Here is a 20,661-nt window from a genome sequence, read left to right as displayed (position 1 = left end):
AAAGGAAAAGGAAAATTCACGTTAGCAGAATTTCAGAGCAGCAACAGGTAAATTAACGGTTGTCTCAGGAGGAGGCGACTGACCGATGACTCGCTGTCTCGGATGAGGAAGTCTCCTTCTGCGCCTCTCTGATTAAGGGCCACCTCTGCCTGGTGGCGTGTCACCTTTCCGTAGTACCACTCCTTCCCCGCAAAGCGGCCGCTGCCTGATGGGGAGATGTAGTCGCAGTCAGGTGTGGGGGGCCCGGTGGGCCCTGCCGTGGATTTATGGGAGCTGGAGTCCAGCACAGTGACGTAGTTCTTAGGCACCAAGCCCACCTGTCCATCCGCTTTGCGGCACTTCCACCACTCTGGGTCATTCTCAGGCTTCTCAACCACCTCCATCACCTCGCCCCTTTCAAACTTAAGTTCCTCGTCATTATCCGAGTTGAAAGGGTAGAGGGCCTGAACCGTGTGCAGCACTCTGTTTCCGTTCGTGGTGCTGTTCACTACGGCGGCTAGCTTCTCCGTTAGCGATCCGGCTGGGTCACTGAGCCCGCCCATGCCCCCTCCTCCTGCTGTCCCATCTACGTCCTCAGTCACGTAGTTGGATGGAAACCAGCCAGAGCGTCCATTGTAGCTGCCGCGCCACCAGCCATCACTGCACTTCTCCATCACCACCACCCGCGTCCCCTTCACCAGAGACAGCTCATCGTCACGCTCCGCCGTGTAGCCAAACTTGACCAGGGCAGGCAGGTTGAGGTCATAGAGCCGCTCGCCATTGTCTATATTCGGATCTGTGTCAGAGGCAGTGCTCCTCATGTCTTTCTTGTTCTTCACCTTCCCGATTCCTGAGAAAAAAAAATTAAAAAAGCAAGAAAAGGTGTTAAGTTTTGGAGACATCATAGAATACTTACACTTAAGGGTAGCGAGACAGGTCAAAACATGACAGGCAGCTGAATTTGCAGATATAACACACATCACAAAAGGAAAATAAAGTAACACAGGTACAAGCCATTAAGAAAACACCCCAACAATTTAAGAGGGGGGGGACAGGCGAATACCAGGAAGTAATAAGTATTAAGAGCTGTGCTGAAATGCAGGGAGGGTGGGGAAGCAGGGCTAAATTTCATTCCTTTTCCACATCACAGTACCCTCACTCTCCCCACACACACTGCAAATCCCAATACATTCTTGGGGATTAGGCCTAGGTGCTGAGGAAACAAAAAAGCAAAACTGGCATGGTGGGGGGCGGGGGTGGATGAGTGGGATGAAAACTTGTTTTGGCATGGTCCCGTAAATCCTGCAGATACAAAAAAATGTTAAGTGGTTTTATTCGCGCACTTTGACCTAAGGCTGAAATAAGTCACATTATGCTGGCCTTGAACGCCGTAAGACAAAAAGGTTCCGTCACATTTCATTGTTGGTAATCACATTGCACTAATCACCTTGGCTGCCCCGACACCTGCGGCCTCGCTTTGCACGGCAGCTCGATTGTATGACGCATTTACGTTTTGGCCAAAACTGTACACGACTTACTCTCCACCTCTCATTCCCTGACCATGAGCTGATTGTCTGACCTCAGAGTAACATGAGGATAATTGAGAACATGTTTTCAACGATCAGCGTTTCCATTCCTTTCACACTTAGACAAGTGACCACTGACAAAGGAGGAATATTTTCCCTATTCCTCCAGGCCAAACTCTTGGCATCGTCCAACAACTTTCTGCACAGCACTGGAGCTAGCAGCAGAAAAGCAACCTTGTCTTTGCGCCTTGTTCACGGTTCTGTTTCAACAGCTCCTGTTGTCTTATCCTCAGTGGGTAAGGATTTGCATTTGGTAGTCTGACAAGCTAAAAGTTGCATGAGCAACTAGCAGTGTTGCAATAACACCATCTTTCCAATTTTCCAGGTGACCAGAAAGAAGCTCTAATGGTCAGTCTTGCGTATCTCTAAATCACTATGCCGTAATCAGCCTTGTTGACGAATGTCCGAAGCAAAAGGCTAACCAAACACCGATACCAGACACAGAGAACAGATTTAAAATGAGACCCCATTTCTGATTACGTTTGCAAAGCTATTGCTTGCATAATCAAAAGACAGCTGGGTGAAATTATACAGTGTAGTCGGGTGGAGTCTTCAGGACAACGCTGGAAGGACGGTGTGTGTTTGTGTTACCCAAGTGGGGCACCTGAATACGCTTTACCACAAATAGCTTGTTACTGAAAGATGTCTGTGACTCAAGGAGCGCAGACAAATTTCACGTTAGCGCAGAGTCCAATGTCAAATTGCTTCCAGGTAGACCCTGTTATTAGTCACACCACTATACATAACTACAGACTCCAGACAGGGTGTTAAGAGCTGATGTCTGTAGGCAGAGGTTAAGTATTACGCAGATGCTCGTTAGGCATCTTTGCAATCATTTCGACTCAAAGCGATGTGAAGTACTCAGAAATTGAAGAAAAGAAAAAAAATTCCAAAAACTTTTAAGGATGAAAGGCAATTGAACACAGACATTATCAAACACCATTTTCGCTTCTCAGTATTTAAACATCATGCAAGCATAGCTGACAATATCTAGATTCCACACGTCTAAAACGTAAAATGTGCACGATCAAAACCACAGTGATTATGCAGGTGCAAGAGTCAGGAAGTCTTGGTATAGTTGGAATTGACCTACTTAGTTTCAAACAAAGGTCTTTTAAGCTCTAGCTGAGAACAGAGAGACAACAGAGTTTAGATTTTATCTCTCTGGCCAGGTAACTCTTATCAGTGTCCTTGTCAGGGATTTTTATTTGCAACTTTCTGTTAAGCTCACATGAACACTTTGCATTACAAAAGCCAATTCAGAGCATTTGACTAGATGCTCAATCTCTACCAAGGTAATAACAGGAAGTTTGGATTTGCTTATACAGCCATAGATAATTGATGATGAAAAGATATGAAGCTGTTATTGAGGACAACTGTTCCTCCTAAGACCCATCTGTCATGCTGCTGTAGGTTAACCACGAGAATTCGCTTGTCAGACGTGTAGAAGAGTTGTGAGTTTGTACTTCCTTTTGTAGTGTTGCAGAGCTCGTATCTCTCTGCATCAAACACACACAATGGAAATCCTTCCAGTAAGGCCACAGTTGCCATTGGAGGGCACATCTGCACTCTGCTCAGGTGACAGTAACTGATTTTTGGCAAACTATTTCTTGATAATGACAGGTTTGTGTGTTCAATAAAATACAGACATTTGAGCACCGCTACAAACAAAATATTTTGACCCGACAGGGAATAGATGGAATTTCAAGAAAATTATGTATGGTTCTGTTTTCTAACCTGCAGAAACTCCAAATGATCAAAATGCTCTAAACAAATGAATTAATTTAGGTCACAGGCTAGACAACCTAATCCCAAACACTGCAAACACGACCCATGCTCGATGGAATGGAGATTATAAGTGGGTTTTGCAAGCTTGTAAGGCAGTTGGGGACGCCTTTAACACAACAAAACCTACATAGGAAGAATAAAATAGATCTTATTTTTGGTAGAAAAATTTTTTTAGGATTTGGATCCATGGAAAATAATTAGCAGAGAAAAAGAAAACTAAAAATAGACATCCTTCTCTCCCCAGTTCTTCTCCAGCTGCCTCATTTCGCTCAAACTCTCCACCTGACATTTAGCCAAAATACTGCCAACTATATGAACTCTTAAGTGTGCTGTGTATGTCGTGTGGTATGTGGTGTAGTTTCCCCTGAAAACCACAGTTTCTTTGCTTCCCTGCTTCTGAACAAACTTTACAACAGAAAATCAGAAGTTCCAAGTGCGTTGGAAACATCAGTCTATCAAACCTCATGTGCTTTTCCTGCATGTTTTCCTGAGAGGGATGCGGAGGAAGAAAACGGCACAGAATCAAGATGGCTATAAATCACTGCAAACAATGACGAAAGGCATATCACGCATATGTTAAACAGCCTATGAAGAATTAGAAGAAGAGGAAAAAAACGGTCTTTGTTTACGACAAGGTGCCCCAGTGTGACGAGAAGAAAATGCCGAGAGAGTTCGTTCAGCTACCAGTGACATACAGGAACTAGTTTTGTTTTTAATTCTGGCCTCCCTCCGCTGGCTTGCTGTCCATTGTCTGCCAGGGCCCTTTCGACCCCTTGGCTTCCCTCCATTCCAGTGCTCTTCCTATGTGGACGACAACACCCCGCGTCAGGCTGTCTGACAGTGCTTTAACATCCCCCTGCTTTGACACAGCACACTGCCTGTAGTGACATCAACACAAAAATAACCTGACAATTCCAGTCAGGTTGCCTGAATCATCATCAAAAGTGATCTATACGTTGGTAAAAACATCAACCCCTGACAACAATGGGCATCCAGAAAGGTAATGGAAAACATGTTCTGACTGCATGTTGACTAAGAAACTGTCCGTCAAATGAAAGGCAAAAGCACACAAGTGTGAGTTGGTGTGTTCTTGGTTGGGGCTGCCTTTTGAGGCTTGAGCTTCAATCGCGCTGCTAACTTGGATGACAGATTTGCAGGAAATGTGCACAGTTCTTTCAACTTCAGCCGTCTGAGACATCAAAAGCCGGCAGCCATCGATCTCTGTGATGGAACAGAGTACAGGGAGAAATGCAGCTCTGTACAGCGCAGCATCATTGTTCGGAGATGCACTAAACACAAGCCTTTCTAAGTTGTAAAACAGTCTGAGGTATGATCTCTTATGTTACATTTAAATCAAACCATCTTTCAGTTGTTTTTTTAAAGTCCTGCTGGCTGTAATTTAAAGATAATCTGCATTACCTTCAGAAAACTGGAATGACGAGCTCCTCCTCAGCAAAAGCCACAGAATTTCTAGCAAAGTATTTTATGACAAGATTCTTCTTACTTTATTTTCTAAAACCCTGTAATTTCTTCTCACAATCTAAATTTTTAAGACATTTGAAAACCAAGTGTACATTGAGAAATTCCACTCACTGACAAACAGATGCAGAGCGACTCTCATAATGAAAATATGAAAAACCATAATGCACTCGATCAGCAGAGCTGCTTAAGATTAAGCAAAGATATAAAACCTTAACAAAGCAACATTAACAAAACAAGATTAATTATACAATTACAGTTACTTGATCAGAGATTATATGATTATCGTGTTAAGAATGAACAAAAAACTGTTGTGGTTTTTCAATGCCACCGTTGCTTTTTTGTGAGGAATTTGATGCAGCAAACTCAAACGCTTCATGCTAATAGAATAGCATAGATCTTTATAGTCTGCCAAAGTGAAATATCTTTGCTCACAAACACAACCTACACACACCTCATAGTACTACATAGGTGCAATAAAAAACAACCAAACCCACAGATACACCTAAAACATGAAAAGGGTGAACAATAAGTAAAAACCAGAAGTGCTGCAGATCAAGTCTACTTCCGAGGATTGGTCTTGTTGTTAAGAATGCTGATGGTTTAGTATAAAAGATATGGAAATAAACGTAAACATATAAATGTTTTTATATCAGTTCATGAGAGGTGGAGCAATTTTCCCATCTCAAATGGATAAACTCAGACATGGCCTTGAAGTAAAAACATACACAAACTGATACCAAAAATATCACCTTGTACGTTGTCAAACACACCGATTTGATTTGCACAAATATAATTTGATCTGACCTTGTTTAATCTGATGAATATCAAAATTCATTTTACATTCAGAGTGTGATGACGACTTAAAAGAAAAATACATAAAACAGTGAAAATCCAAACATTAAGGGTTTGGTTTTCTTTTTTCAGCAATTGAAAAATCTTGAATATCCTTTTTCTTTTGTATTTCAACAGGGTATTTACAAGAACTGCCATGTTATTTATGCAATATTTATTAGTAATCCGAATTACCTTGCTGTTCACATCCACAAGTCGGCTTTAGCTACTTAGCACTTAACATCTCGCCAAATAATTGCATAAAATGGTGAATAATTTACTCAGATAATGTTTTGCACAACACACTTTACTTTCAATAAGAAAAAGAAACATTAAAAAAATCTGTCAAACACTTTGTTTGTTCTGACAATCTATGTTACACTGTTATCGATTATAGATACTAGGGCGGCAATAAAATTATCAAATTTTGACAAGAAACCTCCAGAAAAACATGTCTATGATACTTTTTGTCATCAAAAGCGCCTTAAAGTTGAAAATGAGGCATGCAGTGAACATCCGTGTTGTTGTCTACCAACACATTCACAGTGCTGGCTACCGTCCAGGCAGCTCAGACCACTACTCACTTCCTCTGATGGGAAGAGAAGGCAGGAAGAGAAAGGAGGACAACTTCAAAGCAGAAAAACATCCCAAGCTTTAAGTGATATTGACAACTCTCCCACTAGTCTGTTAATCATAACTACTTCTTTTTGCCTCTGCGGTTACAGAGCAGGGGTGAGGTGCTTGGAGTAAAAGCAGTCAGATCTGTGACAGGAAGGATTGAGGTACATCAACTCCCAGAAAATCCAGCCGACAGTCCTTGCAGCATGATTCAACTTCCTTCTAACTTCTTACTTCCTCTCTGGCCTGCACTTCTCCGGAGCTCAGAGAGAAATGTGGCTCAAATTAGAGCTTCCGCTCGCTGGGGAGGCTGAGAAACAGGAAAACAGAGGGAGGGGAGAGTGCGAGAGACTAAGCGCTCTCAGTTTACACGAGCAAAACATTTGTTAGCTCATCTATATCTTCTCCTTATCAATTTACAACGTGGATCCTTCGACCTACGAGCAGCTACATACACATGTACAAGGTCATAAGTAGGGATGATAGACAGAGCCAGCAGATACCACTCAGCAGCTACAAGGCAAGATTACAGCAAGGGTGTGTGCCAGGGCCTTTTGAAAAAGTGTGTCAGTTTGGCTGTAAAGTATCCGCGACCAATGGAGCTGCGCGAGTAATGACATTCCTCTGATAACAGAGAGAGGTGCAGGAGATGGGAACCCAGGTCCCATCAATCAGCAAGGACCCCTTCCTCCTCTCTGCACAAAGACTACAGTGTTCTACACGAGCACCCCGCGTCCCTTTAACTGTAGCTCATGACCGGTGGTGGGGTGTGGAAGAAAGAGGGGGGGGGGGGGGGGGGGGTTTCTGAGAATGAGTGAGCTTGCCCTGAGGGTAGCATAAAAGAAAACAGGCATCGGCTACGTCCTGAGATATTCCTAAACAGAGAGGAGAGGAGGGGTCTTCAAACATGATAATGTCGTCCACCAAGTTGCAACCCACTCACTGAGACATATGTTAGGAGACAAAAAAAAATGAAGTAGGATTACTGTGTGTATGTGTTTAGACGAAGGAGACAGAGAAGGATTGCTGAGGCAATTACAGGCTTCGGCTCAGCAGAAGGCTTTTCAAAAGCATATCCACCCAGTCTATGCAGCCGCTCACACAGACGCTGCTTCAAAAGCTGTTGAGACACCCTCTCACCCACTCCCTGCCAAAACAACATGTTGGTACAAAAAAAAAAAAAAAAAAAGTCTCGTTTCACCTGCTCTGAATGTGACACATTTTTTAGACTAACTTGAAGCTGTGAACAACTTTTATCCAAAGTGTAAAATCTGAGTGAAGAAAACTGACGACTACTTCTGCACTGTTAAAGTTTAAAAAAAAAAAAAAAAAGATTCCCACGCTACTTTCTCGACAAATCACAACAACTGTAAGTAGCCACAAGGACTAGTAAAGTTTAAAAACTCACGAAAGATATGTTTGAATAGGTTAGCCATGTCCATTTTGGGCTCGCCGTCTCTCCCCCCTCGGTGTCGGTCTCTTTCCCGGCCCTTGCTCTCTTCCCACTGCAGCTGTAGGAGTTATTCCATGTGAACACCCAGAGAGCTGGGCGGACTGCAGAGTAGGGCAGCCCATTCCCTGATCATGTGGTCAGGCCTTAGCCAATGCAGACTCAGGAAAGAGAGGCCTCTAGACCAGCTCTGGAAGGAAGGCTACAGAGGCCTCATGGAGAGGGGAAGGACAGAAAGAGAGAGAAAGGAGGTGGGGGGGGGGGGGTAGGGTGGGGGCTGAAGCGATTCATAGAGAAGGAAAAGAAATGAAGGAAAGAGCTGTATGGAAAGTGAAGTAGACTTTTCCTCAACATGAACCAACAGATTCAGAAAAAGGGCAGAGCTAACCAAAAAAAACAAAAAGATTATGAGGACAAATAAGGAGCTGCAGGGACGCAGCAGTTGCTGAGTGACTCAGTCGCTGCTCGGTGTCACATGACTCCAGTTGTTTGTGGAGACACACTCATAACTTTACAACAAACCAAGGAAATGTGAGTCCTCAAACATAGAAACACACAGAGCAAAACAGTCCTTTGCAGATGAATAGTACTCTCGCAAGCTTCTTCAAACGATGACACCTCTCCACACCCTGCAACTGAAAAAGAGCCATTCTTCCTCCTACACAACTTACAAAAGTGTGATCCTCAGGCTGCATCTTTTACTCTCCCACTCATATCTACTTGAACATGTAGAGATAGCAAAGCTCGGAGATCCAATCGGTGATCAGGAAATATGCAAACAGGAGAAGTCTTTGTACGTGTTTGCAGCGGTTTACCTGAGCCATTTGATCAACGGATGAGCCGACAGGTGGGAAGGTGTTGTTGGGAGGCTAAAGGCTCTCGTTAATAGCAACACACCTTCCCACACAGAAATAAACACACACTACAAACGGTCAGTCAAATAAGCACAACACACCTCAGGGCAGCAGTTAAATCATTTTGAGTCAAGCCAGAGCAAAACAGAAATCCTTGTTAAAGTCAGTTGGACGAAATCAGTGAGCTGTGTAAATAAAATAAACCATTCTGTTAAAACACACACAATGATGACCAAATGTGAATGTGCTCTGACTTGCACTTTGCGTGCCCGCACCCACGGCCAAATTAAAAAAAAAAAAAAAAAGTCAGCGAACAGGAAGAGGCAGTTTACATGTCCAACAGATAAGTGTTTTGCAAACATTGCCATGTCCGATGTGGTCATGGACTGACACATTCCTGGTGAAGAGTTGCATTTTTGACTCTTCAGAGCAGGAAAAGCCCCTTTGGGGGCAATGGCTTCCTCAAAGGGATCTCCCTACGCAGACGCACATCGTCTTGACCACAACAATAAAAAGACCACCCTTGGTGTCACTTTCACAAGTACAGTTTGATGTTGTTGTCAAGTGGTTCAGCACACTGCTTCCTCACTGAAGATGGATAAAAGTGGAGCAAAGTGACTGTGATCAATGTTCCAACCACAAAAACTTTTATCCTTTTAACAGGGTTGTTAAGCGTGGAGTTGATCATAATTAACTGCATCAGCAAATTAATTTTGTGATATCCATTCTATAGTTGTTGGACTTAAGTGCATTAAATATTACCTACAGAGACTTCAAAAAGATGTCACAATCTTAAAGATTGTGGAAAGCAAGACAAAAAAATGTGGAGGAAAATGTAAGGAGGGAGGAAATCAGCGGAGTAGGTAGGGAGTGGGTTCATTTCTTTAGTAGTCTATTAGATTCAAGTTAGCAGTCGTATGTGACTACAGAGAGATTAACAGTCAGACACCATCGCACACCTGGGATGCCACTTTGGTAAAATGACATTTTTGCAAATCTGAATTGAACACAAGTCGTGAATTCAGCATTAGTTCAAGCTACCACTAAAGTGTTCTTTTGAAACATAAGGCATACTAATAGTGTATTAAAAAATTATTCTCAGATAGCAAAAGATACTAAAATGTAGTATATAGTTAGATATTAATTTATACTATTATCAATACTTAAATGCCACTTTCAGAACACCTGCTTACCACCATTTTGATCAGGCACTGCAGCGGACAGCCCCTCCCCCTACAACAGCTACCTGGTGGACCCATTGTTTACACTGATGACACACTATCAAAATGACAGCGGCCAAAGGCAGTGTAGAAATCCTGAAAAGTAAGATTGTTGTTTGGACTTTTAAGCGATCCGTCACTTGATTTTCCTGTCGACACAAATCCAGGACCAAACTGTCACTCCGGATTATATGCGGAGTATCAGAAGGTGAGAAAGTTTCTGTTTTCTTTCAGTTTCCACTGTCCAGCATAACTGTTAGCAAAAGTTAACTATCTGCTGGGTTCTGACTTTGCTCCTCTCTTCGCTTCTCCATTGTCTAAGTAAACATCGCAGTCGCATTTTCCGTCACTTTGTTTTTCAAAGTTGTGTCTCAGAAACATTGGATTCATTCATAAAGTCAAATGTCAAGCTTAGCATCCATAGTTAGCCACGCTGCTGGTGTTACAGAAATGTAGCCAGTTTACACAACTCGGTTTTTCGTATCTGACAATCATTTTGTGTCTCTCATAATCTCAGCCTGAGACTGAGGAGAGAACAAACAGCCAGACCTAAACAACCACGAACACAACCCCACCTGCCAGCAACAATAGAAATAACCAGACACACAAAAGCTTAACAGGACTTGCTCAGAACATTTTAACGGACCAGGTTCCTGGCTAACATGTTATTTAGACTATTTGGACAAAATATTAATTGAAAACTGTTTTAAGAGATGTTGATTGTTCCATTTATTTAATCTATTGTCAAGAATAGATTTTGTATAGTAAAAGACACTTCTGTTAACAAGTACTCTAAATGTACTTAGTGTACTTGTTAACAAAGGTGGAAGTTTCTTTTGGTTTTGTATTTTTTTACAATATAGTGAACAGTTTGAGAAGAACATAGTCACACAAGTAAGAGAGCTTTAAAATAATGCATTTATTCCACACTGTTAATGTCTTTTCTTATATGCATTTCTATTTTTCATCCTAAGTCGTGATGTTTTGTGGTTTCTGACTTTAATTTATTAAAGGAAGTGTTTTTCCCCTCTGTGCAGTATCGAGCATCATCCTTAGTATTGGTATCAAGTTTAAAGTTTTAAATTAATGCTGTGTTTTCCTTACACTTTTTCATAAAATAAAAGCAATATTTATAAAATTTTGACAAACTACATTTGGGATTTGCAGGTATTTACACTGACTGTTTAGCACATAGACCGCCATTCACGTAAAATCTCATCCAGCTGACAAAATTTTACAAGAACTGCGGCTTATGCCCCGTAACGTTTTTTCATCGTTGTCTATTTCATGCAGAGGATTTGACACAGCTTTTCAAAGCCCCTTTCCTTCATTTCCCTTTTTAATTAATTTAAAAACTGCATTTTGCTCTTGTTTTCGCCATAACACAGATGCCTCAAGTTTCCATTCATTTGCAAGGTGTTTGAATGTTAACTCACATCTCTATATAGGAACGTGGAGCAGCATGGTCTACAAGAGTTGTTTTATCAGACCATAATTTGACACATCATCAATAATAACACTGTCGGTATCTGATGTGTGCTTGATCAATATAAAAGTAAAGAAGAATTACATTTTCATGATTTGGACAGTGCCTGAAAAACAACACAGTGTTAACATTTTCACCATCGCTGGATACAAATGTAAATAAAAAGTGTTATTTTGCAGCAAACAAAAAAAGATAGAGTCCATGGAACAGTTTTGAGTTGGGGCGTCTATTATTTAATTTTACTAATAATTTAAATTTACTATTAATTGCCATAATAGTAAATCAATAGAAAGGCTATATATTACAAAAATAAAGTAACAATATCTGCATGTCGTTGCTTGTGTAACTTTGTTTATGTTCCATGTGGGTTGCAGAAGAGAATTCATCCTTGTCAGGTTTTTCTGGTTGTAGGAAAAAAGAAAAAAAGTCACAAAGGCCGACGGCTCACTTGCTTGTAAAGCAGTAGTCTGTAAAAAGTGGCAGACAGAAGAGGAAATGCATCAAATCCATTTCATCAGCTGCAAGTAATTTGGTCAGATGACAATGTTTACCTGACGTACCACTGAAATGAAATGTGACGTCTTTTTCAATTTTGTAACTATGTACGACTCGGGTGAACTTTCAGATAATGATGATTAGAAAGTCTGACTGTAACATCTGTACTTTCAAGTGAATAAGTATATAAAGTTGTATTCTTACGTTTTATTTCTGTAACCTTTAAATATAATATTTCCTTGCATCATCAGCAATACACTTTATTTAATGATACTATAAGGGTTTGGTTTTATGACTGCACTACTTTATACTGTACCATGCAGAACTCTTTGCTTCTTTCCCACATTGACGTACGACTTGGTGAAAACTAAACAATCATGGACAAAGTGAACAAATCCAAACTGACTTAAATTAATAAAATGTTATGCAGAGCAAAGAGTATGTCAAGAATTAGAACCAGAGACAAAGTCTTCAGTAAGGAATTTCATACAAGCATTCACTGGCAGAATTGATGGCAAGTTATCTAACTGTGTTCCAAGATGGATACCAGCAGTCAACGTGAGCATCACAAATTATCATGACTATCTGTCATCAAGAAGGATGACGTTAAGACAAATGGTAACCTTGGCTTACATACAGTTAGAATAGGCTTGCTCCTGGCTGTAAAAGACCTTTGGCAGATGGTAATGTCCTGAAATATTACTGAAGCGCTGACAGACTAGACAACACCTGTCCTGTATTACTTCAAGTCACGAGAAAAGAAAAAAAGAAAAAAAAAATCAATTGTTTCATTTTCTTGCACACAAAAAGCAGCGGTATTTAGATCCGACACAAAATGGACACATAAAAGAAAAAAATTGGACAAGATACAGGCTATAAATGAACATCTGAAATCCAAAAATATATCTGTCTTACCTAAGTAAACGCTGTAATCAAAGCTTTACATGAGACAATAAACTCAGTCTGTGAAGTCTCGGTGTAAGCGTGTGGTGAGAAGAAAGCAGCTGCCTGTGTTTCAACCAATCAGGCTTGAGACTGGGACAGTCTTCCCGTGGTGTGTGTCATACATTTAATACCACAGCAGTGTGGTCAAAACCAGAGTGAGATCTGACCTAGATAGAGCCCACTTTGTCTTCGTTTAAAAAAAAAATAAATAAAAAAAAATAAATCACATGTGAAACACAAAGCTTGTCAGCCTGCACTCTATGGATGCTGTGAATACCAAACAGTATAAATATTTAGAGTTCTGCTATCTGCGCTGCTTAACTGAAACATAATGAGATCCTCCATGAAAATAAACAGGGTGATGGGGAGAGTTTAACCTTTAACATGCTTTCTGCTTATCAAAGTGAAATCAACTTCAACTTAAAAAAAATGTCTTTTTACCAAGAGTATCTTTGAGATTCTTGACGATGGATGCTTTCCTGGCACTATTTTTCCTCTCCACGTAGTTGGACGGCACAAAGCCCGTCTTGTTGGTGGCATTTCGCACCCTCCACCAGGATTTGGAGTCATCAAGTAGCCAGAGACGCTCGTTTTTCTTGATGTCCAGCTCCTGGTCCTGCTGGGCCATGTAGTCAAACTTGGCGATGACAATCACTTCTTCAGTCATCTTGCAGTAGCTAAACTGTTGAGTGAAACAGAGAGACACAGAAGTGTGACCAGGAGAACCTTCATACTTTATAAAACAATATATAAAAAAAAAAAAGAAAAAAAAAAAAAAGAAAAAATCTTTCGGATTAGTATTGTCCTTCACACAACTCTAGGTCAGTTTTGGAACAGTCTCCAGAAAAATATTTTAAAGAAATTGGAAACTATAAACAACAAATCTGACACAAATATTAATAAATGTCTTTTTTCTTCCATCTGTTTGGGCCTCCTCCTCATATCATTCTGGGACTGTGCTGTTTCCTTCAGGCGCAGTGATGAGAAAGACAAGACACTTAAAGTAAATTTAGAAACTGTTAGCAGATGGATAGTCGTACCTGTTCTGCATCAAAGCTGAGAAACTTCACAGGCTCCGACGCTTCTGTTGACCTGGAAAACATCAGACATGATGCAAGAAAATTAGAAATGGATTCCTCTGAAGCCTTTTCAACCAAGCTGCTGCCCATTTAATACTATCCTTGTATATTCACACCAAGAACATGCTGACAGTTATCCAATTATATCACAGTAAGCCTGAATCCCGTAGAAATTCCAGCACCCACTTCCACAGTTTAGTCTCGTCAGACACAGTTTCCCTCCACCAATTGTATTCCAGAAATAACAGATAAATGACTTCTCAGCCCTTAACACCAAAATCTGAGTGTAAGACTAATTTTTCAGAATTTACATTTTTTATAAATTTACACAACAAACGACTTCCTGAGAGGAGCACACTGATTGCATTTAGTATTGGGCCTCAAACACAATCCAGAAGGATGGCAAACATTGCTCTAACGAGGAAATGCAGAAGAGGGGAACTTTACGTCAGCAGTGAAGGCTATGTGAAGAAGTAGGTATCTTGCACAGAGCCTTAATGATGCATGGTACTGTTTTAAATTTAGCTCTGGCCTAGAAATGCTCTAATGCATGCAGCCTATGTAAAATGCTGCATTTGAAAGAGCCGTTACAAATGAGCATGTCTGCAATGTGGGAAAGGTTCCCTCAGCCATCTTGGGGGAAAAAAAAAAAAAAATCATGATTTTGGAAGACTGTGATCCACTGTGAAAATTTGTTCACGCTCAACAATGAGCACATTCAGAACAACTAGTCTTATGACCCATACAGCCACCAGCACAGTTGAGCTATGCTTAGGTTAACGCTGCAGATCCCCGGGTCAGCGCTGAGGGAACCAGGCTTTATTGAAGCAGCTTCTTAGTTACTCTGATGTCATGAGAGTAGATGAGGTTTCACGTCCCCCCACCTCTCTCCCAGACTTACTTCTGGGACCAGACACTGACTTCATTGATAGAGAGTTCTTGGTTTTTATTTGAAGCAGCAGTAGTGTCTGGGTTTCAGTCACAGCTGGCCTTGAGATGGACACAGAACCTGATCTTGGGCAAACATGAGGTGAAGCAGCCAAGCTAACTTTCAGCATGATTAACCAAGAGCAGAGGAGTATATTTTATTTATTTATTTAATTTTTTTTCCCTATAGAAAGCATCAAGTTACTGAGGGGAGTGGTTTTTCTCACAGAAATGCCATTTTACAGTTATTGCACCAAACAAAAGAAAGTTGAGAAACTGAGCTGGGAAGTGTGACCAAGAAGTTAAACATCCTCTATAATTCAATCAACTGAGCTCACATTAAAAGAAAATTAAAAAGATGGGGAAGAAGGGGGAGTTACTTAATTAGCCAAAAACCATTTGGGCGTATGCTGTGGTCTTATGTGATGGCATGATTTTTTCCCCCCAACATTGATTAAATTAATGAACACAAAGACATAAGGGAGCAGCACGCAAAAACAAAGAGTTGATTTACTCCCCTTGGTTGCCTCATTCACTCATACAAAGGCAAAGATCTCCCCACTCCCTGGGCTGGGCTGCATAGTGGTCTGCCAAAGAGCTAGACAAGAGTGGATATGTGCTCCGTCTCCATTTACAACATCCCTCCCTTAAAAGTCATTTTTCCACTTTACACTCTTCCTACCACTGCATGTCAAAATCATCAGTACACAGCTTCCATTTTTCCCAGTCATCTCTGATTTTCAAACTCAGCATCCCAGTCTCATTTCTTTCAGCTGCCATCTTTCTCCCACATCTAAGGTGACTGAGCACCAAGATCACATGAACTCTGTAGTGACTTACGACGCTGCAGATGTGAGGGAGGATCAGAAAGTTAGGTGACAGATGCTCTGAGCCAATTGCACAGTTGCAGACAGAGCCAAGGCCAGTCGCCACTCCGAAGCACTAAACAGCAGGTCAGACAGGTCAAACTGCTCAGATGGCGTCACATTTGCATCCAATGTGGATCTCCATTTACTCTGCTACCAGGCAGAACCCATCGGATAAAAAATATGACAACTTATTTTCTATTCTTAAATGAACAAAATCATGCAATTTTTGATCCAAACTAGCAAAAAAAAAAAAAAAAAAAAGGAATGTTCAATATTAGCTTTTTTACTAATGTCCAACATACCATATTTGTCCAACTATTAGTATCTCCAATGTTAAATAAATAAAATATCTGGAAAACTATATGTGACATATCTTATCTTTTGTCATTTTGAATTAGAGGAAACGTAGCTGAAGAGTTCGATATATATATAATAAGTGCATATTGTGTAAATATTGCATCATTTAAAGAGTAAAAACCGATACCAATCTTTTCCAATGTTGCATCTTGATAATGTCATCTGATAATATCGGATGTCTGTATAAATAACTTAAACTTTTTTTTCACTGACGATGACAGAGTAACAGCCATTGGGATAGTTTTCTAGATTTCAATTCTTTGATTATTGAAATAAGAGGAAAGGCTCAAGCAGATAATACAGAGGACAAGAACCGCTGATCTGGAAATGATATTGTGGAAAAGATTATCCAATATAGTGACACAATAAAGCACTGCTCTGTCAAATAGCCTTTGACCTATAAAATGACTTACAACTTGGCCTGATGTTCTGAAAATAAATGCAGGCCCTTAAAATAAAGGAAAGACATCCATTTTATATAAAGCGTTACTGATGTCTACAAAAGCACCCAAAAACACATGAAATGGTTGAGGTGGTGAAATCTGCTGGTCTGTGGCAAGTGCTGGGTTTTCCCAGTTCATGTGGCAACTTCATAAGAGAGTTCTATTCCTCTCTCAAAAGGTTATATCCCTAACCTGCAAAACATAGCTGACATATTGTAAGAAGTAAGAAAATGTAGTGAAATATTTTCACATTAATCATTTTATCGGGACTCCTAAAACAAGTAAACAGGGAATCCACCTACTTATCTCCAGCAGGTTTGTCCTCAGTGCCATTTGCCATGAAAACTGTTTGATTGTGTAGGTGAAGTAAAAAAGCACTACTAGGTTCCCACAGCAAGTATCCACACAATTCATAGATCAGCACTCATCACAAAATAAGCCTCTGTGTTGTTACATGGCAAACTGTGATGTGACAAGAGCCCCCTCTGCTATCAGCAATCCCTTTTGATGACTTGAACAATTACTAAAAAAAGATTATTCTTTGAAAAAGAATAATCAATTAGAAAATGTTAGTGACCTCTACAAATCCAATATTTTGTGCAGTTTGTAAATTACAAATCTACACAATTTCTTTTTAGTTTTTTAACCAAATAATGCATACTGTTAATCCATATAACTAATTCTACATAATCATGATGTACTAAAAATCTGTTTAAAAAATTGTTGAGCAATGAAAAGGAAGCACATCTCTACCTTTATTTTCTGATTTTCTTAGCCATACATTCCATATTGGAGTCCCTAAATGTATCACCCCTCTTACATTGTTCCTCTGAGCTCCCTTCAAGCCAGTAACAATCAGTCCAGTGTTGATTGTTTTCTTATCTCTTGTTCTGTCCTTTTCTCTCTGTATTTCCCTTGCTACCTCCTCCAATAATGTCCTCTTGTATTTGTTTGATGAATCGGCCACAGTGCACGTTTAAAATGGGTAATATGTTTATATCCAGATGCTGGCATGTAATGTGGTGCAGTAAAGACAAATGCTGCTGTTTTTACAGCAGCATCCCAGCAAAAAAAGTGCAGTTCCTCAGCTCCAGGGCACTGCTGGGCAATGATAGCTCCAGGAATGTACATAGTAAATGTCACTGTGCCATCAAATGAGTCAAACAGATCATTTTATGGTCGGAAAGTAGCATAGTGCTACTTTAAGACAAAGCCAGAATGTTTGGCTGCAAAGTAAAATAACTTGTTGACACATCAAAAAATTACTATGATTATCATTATATTGTTGGTCAAGTTGGAGGTCATTTAATCGGCTGCACTGGGTTATCTATTCGCAGCATAACTAAAAACATTAGGGAGAAATTTGTCATTTTTACTGAATCTCAGAAATGGAATAAGGAACAAATGATTCAATTTTGAGGGTAATCCAGATCACCGAATGAATCAAGGATTTTTTTTTACTATGGGAAGATTGGGATAATTTTGCCACTACAACTTCTAACTCAAAACTAATGCTCACGGTTACTGGCCAAAAAAAAAAATGGCTTGGCAGAGCTCTGCACTCTGAGTGCCTCTAGTTATTAGCAAAATAAAAAATTCATAATGTGTTGTGATTTTATAATTTTTGCCAGAGGTTTTTTTTTGTTTTTTTTTTATTACCTCAGACAGAATTGGATTCCATGATGAGAGACAGAAGCTTTGTCATAAATATTGTAAACAATTTAGTACAAAGCTGTATGCATCCACTGCCAGTGCCAGGTCAGCCAGTGTTATCAGTAAGCCACTCGTGTTCTCGGGAACTGACATTTCCTTTCAGTGACATACCCTTCTAATCTATCTTGAGTAAGATTTGCGCAGAGCACAATGTAACAACATTTGAAAAGGCTTACACAATACTGTAAACTGAAAGCCACAAAAATTGCATGTCAGTGGTGTAAAACGAGAGATGCACAGTGCAACTTTGCTAGCTTTTTTTTTTTTCTTAGTATGAAAAACAGTGACAAGAGTTCACCACATCCTGCAGTCTACAGCTGCTGTCAAAAACCTGTGATTCTCTGCAGAGTGGGAAAGGAAAAAAAAAAAAAAAAAAAGAAGAACTCACGAGCTTGGATTCAGTCAAAGAGCACATCTAGTGGTCCATGTGGTAATTTACTTTCACTGGAAAGCTGCACAAGATACATTGCAAGTGACAGAAAAAAATTAAAACTGTGCTGGATTTAAGAATAATTATCAATAATACAAGGATTTAAAAAAAAAAAAAAAAAAAAAAAAAGAAGTCATGAAAGATGGTTGTAAAACAAGCCTGAGAGAACAAGTATGGATCCTTGTCTCTCCTCGCTGTGGGAACAAACAGTGTACTACTGCTCAGCAGGATTGCTGAGGCACTGAGACAGCAACAGCATGAGCTCACAGAGGCAGACAGGGTAACCTAATCCCTGTGACAGCCTGCTAAAATCACAGGGCTCTGCTGCCTTCTGGAATGTGCTCTGTGTGCTCACTGCTAACTCAGCCCCTCTGGCACTGTTGCACTTCCTCCAACTTACACCAAAACTTGCATTTTAGCCACAGGGCAGGTCTGCTTCGCAAAACAGTCAGACTGGAAGATAGCAATGGACCAAACGAGCACACGTCTGTGCTCCTTTTCATATTAAACCTCAGCAGCGAAAGCCCATGAGACCACATCTCATCCCTGCTGTTCTGGACTCTCAAAACAAAACAGCAGCACAGCAGCAAAGGGTCATGGGAGACTTAGCAGGCCAGCTGTGAGACAGGAAGTGTGGACACAAGGGTGACCGGATGATGGGAAAGTGATGCAATCTGATCGAGTGTGTGCTTGACCTCAGTTCAGAAGAGTTTAGATAAATTATCTTTGCACTGATGTGAGTTATATACCTTATTAAAGGAGATCAGACTAGTTTAAACTTTAATGCCAGCGTTGGCAAGAGAAAAACATTCGTAATTAGAGAAGCGCACTGATCCAGGGTCATCTTAAAATTTAATTAGGGGCTTCTAGAGTTTTTGGTTAAGTGTACACGCTACACGAGTGTGTGAAAGCAGTTGGTTATTCACCCCCTGGGATCACCCTCAGCAGTAGGGAATAGCCTAAAATAGCTTGTGGCTCATATCTTTTGCGAATAAACTTGTAACAACAATGAAGACCGAATGTTTCAAGCTTTATTTCAGACGTCTTTATATTAAAGTGACCAGTCTTAGTTTATACCAGACAAAACTGTGTGAAAAACACACAAATATATGTTGCTTGGTAAACTAACTAGAAAACACAAAGTCCCTTCAAAAACTTTATATCACAGTTATACCTTAATTTACTTAACAAGTATAGTACATATAGGGGTTTGGAATACAAGATCAGAACTACATGCTTAACTTGAATCAATAATATTCATTACTATCTGAAAGCATATAATGATACTGGTCTGTCATTTTCGGCGGATATCCATGACAATTTATAGGAACAATATGTAACCATAAACCATCACGGCAGATTAAAAAGTAAAACACCACTCAAGTACTTTTACTTCCCCGTTTCACTTCACAGTGCATTACGGGTGCATATTCTCTGTGTGGTTGCTACCGTCTGGACCACAGAGAGATGGCCCTGGTTAACTGACTTGTTTTTATTAATGTCTGGAAGAAAGAGAGAGATAACACTGGCAGCCATCGCTAGGCAATCACATGATCTCAGTTCTTGTACTTATAATGTAGCATGTGATATGAGAAAGTAACAACAGCTCTGTGCAAACCTTTCCACCACAAATGAAGGGAGAGTAACTGCTTGGGAAATTATTAGAAGCGACTCACTGGATGCCAACTGGATCTTAGAGGTTAAAATGGGTTAGTGGAGCTGCTTCTCATCCCACTGTAGAATGTAAATGTAGCTACTTTTTATGTAAATTGGCCAAATGACCTATGCCTGCAGCCACTCCACTGCTTTAGCTATGTTAAACCCATAGTTGGATCAGATGCTCAGAAATAAGAGACAGACAAGTTCTTGGCCATATTTCAGTTGTTTTTTCTGCTTCACAATAATTCACTTACAAAGAGTTTAAGTTGCTGATAACTTTATGCATCCCTGTTATGATGTGTGGGGTTTACTGGACCAGTGCATATGAAAGTGAAAATGTAGTAGCATCTGGATTTACTTCTGGTGTTATTTCTGTACATCAAATGCTCAGCTTGAGAAAATGTAATTCTCATGTTCCCTTTTTCTGGAGCGGTTTGATCTAATTTATAT

General features: G+C 40.2%; 1 protein-coding gene across 2 annotated transcripts in view; it reads right to left on the bottom strand.

Annotated features, from left to right (window-relative positions):
* Positions 1-20,661, bottom strand: part of nck1b (NCK adaptor protein 1b) — a 32,060-nt gene that overhangs the window by 3,870 nt on the left and 7,529 nt on the right. The window contains exons 2-4 of one of the 2 annotated variants that reach the window (XM_079259663.1): positions 13,775-13,826; positions 13,176-13,416; positions 84-829 (exon numbers count right to left, since the gene is read on the bottom strand). In XM_079259663.1, the coding sequence (XP_079115789.1) occupies positions 84-829; positions 13,176-13,401 (972 nt within the window). In that variant the 5' untranslated portion in view covers positions 13,402-13,416; positions 13,775-13,826. Of the gene's footprint in view, positions 1-83; positions 830-7,692; positions 7,780-13,175; positions 13,417-13,774; positions 13,827-20,661 lie in introns of those variants that run through there. The other variant, XM_079259664.1, reaches the window with a different exon arrangement.

Source organism: Telmatherina bonti (assembly GCF_933228915.1).
Source record: "Telmatherina bonti genome assembly, chromosome: 20".
Taxonomy (NCBI): domain Eukaryota; kingdom Metazoa; phylum Chordata; class Actinopteri; order Atheriniformes; family Telmatherinidae; genus Telmatherina; species Telmatherina bonti.
This window is presented reverse-complemented; position numbering and strand designations above follow the sequence as displayed.